This window comes from Carassius auratus, chromosome 10, assembly GCF_003368295.1.
Source record: "Carassius auratus strain Wakin chromosome 10, ASM336829v1, whole genome shotgun sequence".
In the NCBI taxonomy this organism is placed as follows: domain Eukaryota; kingdom Metazoa; phylum Chordata; class Actinopteri; order Cypriniformes; family Cyprinidae; genus Carassius; species Carassius auratus.
In genome coordinates, this window is record NC_039252.1 from 759,861 (window position 1) to 769,436 (window position 9,576).

General features: G+C 43.1%; 1 protein-coding gene across 1 annotated transcript; it reads right to left on the minus strand.

Moving 5' to 3' along the window:
* Positions 1–1,617: 1,617 nt before the first annotated feature.
* Positions 1,618–8,251, minus strand: phax (phosphorylated adaptor for RNA export). Its single transcript, XM_026273060.1, has 5 exons — positions 8,111–8,251; positions 6,883–7,412; positions 5,000–5,120; positions 4,357–4,440; positions 1,618–2,364 (listed from the first exon to the last, which is right to left on the minus strand). Exons 1-5 carry the CDS (start codon positions 8,183–8,185, stop codon positions 2,095–2,097), a joined length of 1,080 nt encoding a protein of 359 aa, XP_026128845.1. The 5' UTR covers positions 8,186–8,251; the 3' UTR covers positions 1,618–2,094.
* Positions 8,252–9,576: the final 1,325 nt, after the last annotated feature.

The window sequence follows — 9,576 nt, forward strand, 5'->3', positions numbered from 1 at the left end:
AAATGTGAACAATCATAGGATTAGTTTAAGCCTAACTTCCTTCAATTTTATTCCCTGCTTGAAATAATCCATAAAACAGAATGTATGATGTTATTTTACTGACAAATGTGGAGAGCGCATTATTGTAGCATGAAACCACATTAAAGGGTTAGTTCACCCAATTAAAATTATGTCATTAATAACCAACCGTAATGTTGTTCCAAACCCGTGAGACCTCCGTTCATCTTCTGAACACAGTTTAAGATATTTTAGATTTAGTCTGAGAGCTCTCAGTCCCTCCATTGAAGCTGTGTGTATGGTAGGGTGGCCATTCGTGCCATTTTCGCAGGACACGTCCTGGCCAGGATTTCTATATTGCCTAAAATATCCAGGTTTTGTCTTTTGTTTGCGCTGCACAGACCAATGGCTTCTTTACTTTGATGTCATACAGCGATCAGTCAGCTCAGTGCTGCTTCCAGTCCGACACTAAAATGTACAGGTATTTGCATCGCTTTGACCGTTCTCTGTAGATACCACCTTCTCACGCACCACGATTGGTCGATTTTCGTACAAAGTCTGCAGGTTATTGGTCAAGTGATCATTGCAGCCATTAAGTATGTAAACAGGAAACCAAAGCCAAAACCTGGATATTTTAGCCAATATAGAAATCCTGGCCAGGACGTGTCCTGCGAAAATGGCACGAATGGCCACCCTAGTGTACGGTCTACATCAAAGTAGTCCATGTGACATCAGAGGGTCAGTTAGAATATTCTGAAGCATCGAAAATACATTTTGGTCCAAAAATAGCAAAAACTACAACATTATTCAGCATTATCTTCTCTTCCGTGTCTGTTGTAAGACAGTTAAAAACAAAGCAGTCTGGATATCCGGTTCGTGAACGAATCATTCGATGTAACCAGATCTTCTTGAAACAGTTCACCAAATCGAACTGAATCGTTTTAAATGGTTCTCGTCTCCAATACGCATTAATCCACAAATGACTTAAGCTGTTAACTTGTTTAATGTGTCTGACACTCCCTCTGAGTTCAAACAAACCAATATCCCAGAGTAATTCATTTACTCAAACAGTACACTGACTGAACTGCTGTGAACAGCTTTTAGGTTTCCTCTCATGATGAGCCGAGTTTTCTTTACTCTCTCAGTCTAGGATTTGTAGAGATTCAAACTTATTTTTTTGTTTTTCAGGTGCCGATCTTTTAATTTGAACAATTTTTACCCAAGCATAACTGTTAGTGTTAGCATACATATGTTAAAGGTGAGAATTATCCTGAAATGTTAAAGTGTCCCACTGGAAGTGCTAAATTTAAGAAATGTACCAGCTCAAAATACTTCATCAGATGAACACAGAGTTAAACACCAGGAACATAAAGCCCTTTCATTCTCAGCTGGAGGAAATGTAATGAACTTTAAGCTGTGCTGCTATTCTAGATTTTACCTTCAGTCTAGAGCTACAGTAACCATCATGTTCACAAGACAGACAGTAACTGGTTAATGTCACTCGTGTTATCCCCAACACTGCTCATGGATGGGTTTATTTCCAGGTCACAGATGAAACACATCTTTCAGCCATGTGCAAGAGTGAACTTGATCAGAGAAGATAGCATTAAATCACAAAACTGAAGAGACTGCTTTTTAATTTGAGCATGTAGTGAAACTTAGTTCAATAATCAATTCAGCTCGATTACACCATACAATTAACACAAAAACAAAGTAAAAAAAGCAAACCACAGACCTATTCGAGAGACACGCACCAAAGCTGAGCTTGACTTCTACACATTAAGCATCTACTCTTTATTGTACAAACGTTTAGAGCATCTCCGATGACTGAAACAAGCTGTATTCTTCTGAAATAAGTAAAGGTATATTTTCTTGCTGAAATACATTTTCCGTGAATGCAGTAATGTATCAAAAGCTTGCAAAAAATCAAACAGAAATATCACAATTTATCAACAACATTTTAACCAGGCAAGAATTTCTGCAGAAGATCTGTACAAGAGTTGGCTGCTGCTTACAGTCTTTCAGGAACCAGCAGAGAACTTGAAGTGCTATCTGTCTTTCATCTTTAGTTCAGTCGGTCTAGAAGGGGCATGCTGGTTAGAAAACCTCGAGGTCGGTGGAGCTGTAGACGACAGGGCTGTCCTCTGTGCCCAGTGCAGACTCCGACGGGCCCTCGGGGGCCTCCTCCAGTGAGCCCAGAGCCTCTTCAGTGTCACTGGCAAACGTTTCTCGGGACACGTCGTCATCCTCCTGGAGGTTGAGCGTGTTGATGGCCTGCTTCATCTGCTTTGCTACTACTCGCTTCCGTCGCTTCTTAGCTGCCTTCTTGTTGTTGTATTCTTTCTGGTTCTCCTCATGAAATATCTCCTGTACCAAGAGAACACGCAAACAAACATTTCTGAAATCTGTATGTAGTGAGGAGGAGATAAACACTGGAAATAAACCCCAACATCAGCTTCAGACAGCAGGCCTTTCGAGACCGTGTCAAACCAGACAACGAGTGCTTAACCCCACCCACCACTATCTCATGAAGCAGATAAGCTCCTCCCAACGAGTGCTTAACCCCACCCACCACCGATCGCATGAAGCAGATAAGCTCCTCCCAACGAGCGCTTAACCCCACCCACCACCGATCGCATGAGGCAGATAAGCTCCGCCCAACGAGTGCTTAACCCCACCCACCACCGATTTAATGAAGCAGATAAGCTCCGCCCAACGAGTGCTTAACCCCACCCACCACCGATCTCATGAAGCAGATAAGCTCCGCCCAACGAGCGCTTAACCCCACCCACCACCGATCGCATGAAGCAGATAAGCTCCACCCAACGAGCGCTTAACCCCACCCACCACCGATCGCATGAAGCAGATAAGCTCCGCCCAACGAGTGCTTAACCCCACCCACCACTGTCTCATGAAGCAGATAAGCTCCGCCCAACGAGTGCTTAACCCCACCCACCACTGTCTCATGAAGCAGATAAGCTCCGCCCAACGAGTGCTTAACCCCACCCACCACCGATCGCATGAAGCAGATAAGCTCCGCCCAACGAGCGCTTAACCCCACCCACCACCGATCGCATGAAGCAGATAAGCTCCGCCTAATGAGTGCTTAACCCCACCCACCACCGATCGCATGAAGCAGATAAGCTCCGCCCAATGAGTGCTTAACCCCACCCACCACCGATCGCATGAAGCAGATAAGCTCCGCCCAATGAGTGCTTAACCCCACCCACCACCGATCGCATGAAGCAGATAAGCTCCTCCCAACGAGCGCTTAACCCCACCCACCACCGATCGCATGAAGCAGATAAGCTCCGCCCAACGAGTGCTTAACCCCACCCACCACTGTCTCATGAAGCAGATAAGCTCCGCCCAATGAGTGCTTAACCCCACCCACCACCGATCGCATGAAGCAGATAAGCTCCGCCCAACGAGTGCTTAACCCCACCCACCACCGATCGCATGAAGCAGATGAGCTCTGCTGTAGTTTCCATTAGCCGCATCTCCACTGTTAGGGTTACTTTACACGCCTTTCAGGACAACGTCATGCAACCTCATCATTTCACCAACAAAGAGAAGTCATCAGAAAACTTCAGGAACATGCGCGATCACACACGAAGATGATAAAAGCGGCCGTTTGTTTGCATGCTTTGGTAAATATTCAAATTCAAAAGCATCAATGTTTTAACTATAGTAGAATAAGTGATACATTGATCATAACAAATTAATTTATCAGGACTCAAAATTAATCACACATAAATACTTATTTATAATTTTATTTATTTTTAACGCTCATGAAAATAGCCTACTTATTCAGTCGAGTCTGTTTCTGTTTATTAGCCACAGTAGCCGTGACATTAACAATGAATGATAATATCTCTATTTTTATAAAAGCTCCCGAACAAAAATCATTATTATATTTTGATGATAAGCAACGTGGAGCTAAACTCACGAAACGAGACGACAGATAAAATGTTACTTAATAAATACACAATTGTGATAGAGAATAAGAAGCTGACGTCTGATTTATCCAAGCGGTCATATTTACCATGTTTACTATAGTAACGTTAATGTTTCGCGTGCATAGTCTTTTACATCGCTTATAAACATTTCTGCCTTGTTTAGTGATAATAATCCACATTGGATCACATTATTTCAAACACTTGCTGCTGACTAAGAGTGAGTTTTGAGCTCAACTTATTTTAAACCGTCTTTAATACTGGTGTTATAGCTGTTATCTCTCTGAAATGATCCGCAGCGCTGACACTCTTGGCACTTAGTGCTCGCCCGGTTTAAGCTCTATAGTGGAAACACGGCTATTGAAGTGTTTTAGAAGATTGAGACGTGTCAGTGTTGACGCACCTTCACCTGTCCGTCTGAGATGCTGGGTGTGTTCTTCAGTAGATTCAGATACACTCCACCAGGTGTCCGTCTCCTGCTGCCATCCTACAGGAAAATCAAACAAACATGCTTGTGCACTGGATTCATTACTGGAAAACACTGATAACAGATCAACTTATTTAATGATGTGCAGTGATTGTTTGATATTCAAGGCTTCATGCTCAGTCAGTATTCTTCAGCCTGCACTTTCTATCAGAATCAACATCAACAGCTCCTCTGGATGCACTGATCGTGATCGATGGCCGATTCTACTGGCTGATTTTTGACAATATATATATATATATAGTTTTATGAGAAGGAATGGCAATGAATTCCAGGTAATGTTATATATTATATTCAGTTTGTCACACAGTGTGATCATTTTACTTCACAAGACCTCACAGGATATGGTCAGTAGTCCAAGTATCAAGAAATGTATTGATGGCAAACTTTAATGGCCGTTATATTTCCATCTAGTACAAACTGTCCCTCCATTTGTGTCTACAAACATATTTATCAGAATAATGATCAAATGCTATGATTAACTAGTGAGTGCATGTTAGCGTGTCTCACATCGGTGTGTTTAGCTCTGAACAGGTGTGTTCAGGGAGGTAGATGGTCATACCACAGTGTAGAGTCCTCCGGTCTGCTCAATGGTTGCCGTCTCCGCCAGCAGCTCGATGGCTTTCTTCTTTCCTATCACTCTCACCACTCGCTCGATCAGATCCTTCTTCGGCTCCATGAGTCTTCAACAGAGAGTAAACAGAACAGACACCAAGATCAAGAACGAGCTGAAAGCTGCAGCAGGTGATGGTCTTCAGAAACACTGTTATACTGGTTAAAGTCTCCTCACGTCCTGACAGCAATCGTTCAGTTAAGTGGTCTACATGTTTTTATATATTCTGTGGAAGCCAAGTAATGCATGTCCAATCTAACCGCCCTACAGTGTGTTCCCTGCTCCCTTCTGAACACGGACTGATGCAGTCTGTCGTAGTAATGTTGTCTGTGAACATAAATGTGTTCAGGGGGCATGGCTTTGAACAGAGACTGCAGGGAGGATGGGACGCTCCCGTCAGTAGCATCTGCTGTCAGTGCTATCAGGCTAATGTTAGCATCTTCTGTCAGTGCTATCAGGCTAATGTTAGCATCTTCTGTCAGTGCTATCAGGCTAATGTTAGCATCTCCTGTCTGTGCTATCAGGCTAATGTTTGCATCTTCTGTCAGTGCTATCAGGCTAATGTTAGCATCTGCTGTCAGTGCTATCAGGTTAATGTTAGCATCTTCTGTCAGTGCTATCAGGCTAATGTTAGAATCTTCTGTCAGTGCTATCAGGCTAATGTTAGCATCTCCTGTCAGTGCTATCAGGCTAATGTTAGCATCTTCTGTCAGTGCTATCAGGCTAATGTTAGCATATCCTGTCAGTGCTATCAGGCTAATGTTATCATATCCTTTCAGTGCTATCAGGCTAATGTTAGCATCTTCTGTCAGTGCTATCAGGCTAATGTTAGCATCTTCTGTCAGTGCTATCAGGCTAATGTTAGCATCTTCTGTCAGTGCTATCAGGCTAATGTTAGCATCTCCTGTCAGTGCTATCAGGCTAATGTTTGCATCTTCTGTCAGTGCTATCAGGCTAATGTTTGCATCTTCTGTCAGTGCTATCAGGCTAATGTTAGCATCTGCTGTCAGTGCTATCAGGTTAATGTTAGCATCTTCTGTCAGTGCTATCAGGCTAATGTTAGCATCTCCTGTCAGTGCTATCAGGCTAATGTTAGCATCTTCTGTCAGTGCTATCAGGCTAATGTTAGCATATCCTGTCAGTGCTATCAGGCTAATGTTAGCATATCCTGTCAGTGCTATCAGGCTAATGTTAGCATCTTCTGTCAGTGCTATCAGGCTAATGTTAGCATCTTCTGTCAGTGCTATCAGGCTAATGTTAGCATCTTCTGTCAGTGCTATCAGGCTAATGTTAGCATCTTCTGTCAGTGCTATCAGGCTAATGTTAGCATCTTCTGTCAGTGCTATCAGGTTAATGTTAGCATCTCCTGTCAGTGCTATCAGGTTAATGTTAGCATCTCCTGTCAGTGCTATCAGGCTAATGTTAGCATCTCCTGTCAGCGCTATCAGGCTAATGTTAACATCTTCTGTCAGCGCTATCAGGCTAATGTTATCATCTTCTGTCAGCGCTATCAGGCTAATGTTAGCATCTTCTGTCAGCGCTATCAGGCTAATGTTAACATCTTCTGTCAGTGCTAACAGGCTAATGTTAGCATCTTCCAAGATCTCCTATTGTACCCTTAAGTTACTGTAGAATTTAGGTTTGCACATATTGATGTTCAAAAGTTATAGCATATTGTTGATGTATGAAAACCAGCTGCTTTTATCCTCCATGTTAATCAGTAATTTTACACATGATGCTGCCCTGTCTGCTTCGGTCCTTCATTAGAAGCAGACTGACTCTGAGCGTGTGCATACGGTGACTCTCTGTGTTTATGGTGTGTGTCTCCTGACCTGTGGGCGATCTCCTCCACCACTCTCTCCTCCGGGTCGTCCTCCAGCAGCGGGTATCGGCCGCTCAGGTCCATCTCGGCTCGTGGGCCCAGCCTCTCTTTAGCAGGACGCTTCCTCTTCAGACTCGGACAGCTCTTCTCCTGCATGTATCCGTCCAGCTGGCCATCCAGCGCGCTCCTCAGGCCCTGCTCCTGCTCCTCGCGCTCCTTCTCCATCAGCTTGCGGGCCAGGATGTAGTTGTAGGTCTCGCTCTGGCGACTGCTCATGCTGACGCTGCTCTCCATGCCCATGATGCCCAGCTCTGCGGCCACAGACTCCTGGCTCTGCTCCTGCACCACGGAGCCCCAGACGTTGTTGACCCTGCGTCCGGAGCCGGAGCCGGAGGCGGAGGGAGTGCTGGAGCTGCGGAGCCGCTTGTGTCTCCAGGCCACGGCCTCGTCTTCAGACGCAGAGTCACTGTCGCTGGAGCCCGGGCTCTTCAGACTGCGGTACCCAGAGACGGAGGCTGAGCTCAGAGACGGACCGCGGCCCTGCAGCACACACCAGCAGACACTGATCACTGACATCCACAAACATCACTTGTCCATTCACATGATCTGATCATCATCATCTGTCTGGAGTCACATGAAGAAACTGAACACACTGAGACAGACTCAATCAGAAGAACGGTGTCTCCCAGACGCTTCAACAAAACTCCTGCAAACCTACAGTGCTGTTAAACGCTTAGGCACTGGTGTAAAAATGCAGTCAAAAATGATGTCATACGTAGATTTCTTTATCAATTAAATAATATGAGCTAAATGAAATCATCATTTGTTGTGAGCATCTGTGTTTAAAGCAGAGTTTCTCACGAGGTTTGTTGAAGTGTCTCTGAGACACAGTTCTTCTGGATTGAGTCTGTCTCTGTGTGTGTGTGTGTGTGTGTGTGTGTGTGTGTGTGTGTGTGTGTGTGTGTGTGTGTGTGTTTCTTCATGTCTGATGATGATCACATCTCCCTCTGACACACTACAGCAGAAGACTGACACGAGCTGTTGATAAGATCACTACTGTATTCTGTCTCGGAGAAGAGATCTTTACCAGATGAAGAAATCCGACAGTCACTTCAGAGACAAAACAAGTGTTTTACAAAAACAAGACAGAGCAGGAACGTGTGAGTGAAGAGAACGAGGTTCAGAGAAACTCCGTCATCTTCTGAAACACACACACACACAGAGAGAGATATATATACCGGCTCTCGCTGCTCCTGGTCTGAATCCAGCTCTCCGTCCTCCAGCTCCGCCATTCTATCTTCATCGCCCGCCATTTTTCACAGCCGGAAGTGACGCGCACATATTTACTGCAGCTCCGCTCACTCTCATTGGGCGCGTTCTCTTCTTCTGCTTCTTCTTTGCTCACTAGACAGCACACTCCCGCCACCTGCTGGGAGCTAATGCGTCATATCCTGTTGGTGTTAAACACGTATTCACTGACATCACATTCCACGAGTGACCAGATCCTTCTTAATTCCACTTTTCCTAATTCTTCCTTTATGTTTTTCCTCTGTTCTTCATATGGATCAGTTTCACAAGACTGTGATGACGCGTTAATGGTCATCAGCATCGTAAATCTTAAATATGACAGTTTTCATATTTTTATTTATTATTATTATTATTTATATGAACATTTAAAATAGTATTCTTTGTACTTTATCACCTTTGCATTAAATAAATAAATGACCTGTTCTCGTTAATGCGAGGGTGTTTCTAATGCAGTAAATGGTTATCAGTCTCTCAGGTTGTTTGCTATTATTCAAAGTCATGAAAACACTATCCTGCAGTTTTTCTTTTGCTATATGAGCAAATGGGTATGCAAAAATATTTTTGTATATTATTGCCTACATTTAGTCTCTATCCAGTGCTGTTGTCATTCTCTATAAGGATCTTTCTGTACTTTGCTTTATTTCAGATATTAACTATTTAATACTTTCCTTCATTGTTTTTGGTGTTCTGATGGTGTTTCAACATCCAAAAGGTTCCATTGCCGTTTGCGGTCTAATTTTAATGAAATACCTCCTTCCAGACTCATCTCCTTATGAAGTTAATCAAATATGTCTTCCTTGCTTATTAAGAGTGTCCTGCGTGACATCTAAACTCCTGTGGGATGTGTTCCTGAGACGGAGGCTTTATTCAGCTGTTCGTGTCTTCTCAGTGTAATCTCCACGCTGCTGTTTCATCTTTTCCTTCACATATATTTCAGTTATATTCACATTTAAGCCCACTATATGTTTCTCAATGATATACCCCTCTAATTACAGACTTTGGTCATTTTTCTGAGTGAAAGTGTTTAATAGCAGTTGTTTGTGTGCTTCTTTTGACCTGAACTCAGTCATGACGGAGAGAACTACACAAGTACACATTAATAAGTGTTCAGCACAGTAACAGATGAGGACAGTAACACACGTGTACAGGAGATGTTAGTGTTAATGTACAGCTGGTGAGCACTAGCACACATTCAATGATTTAAAACTACAACTTTGCTCTCACTGAATAAATATAATGATCTTTTACTTCTTTAAAATCAATAAATGTTAATGTTAATTCTTAATCAGTCATGATGGGGGCTTATAATTAATAATTATAATTATATTTTAATTATATATTCAACTAATTCATACATTTTCTAATTATTATCTTACATTTTAACTTTTTTTTGTGT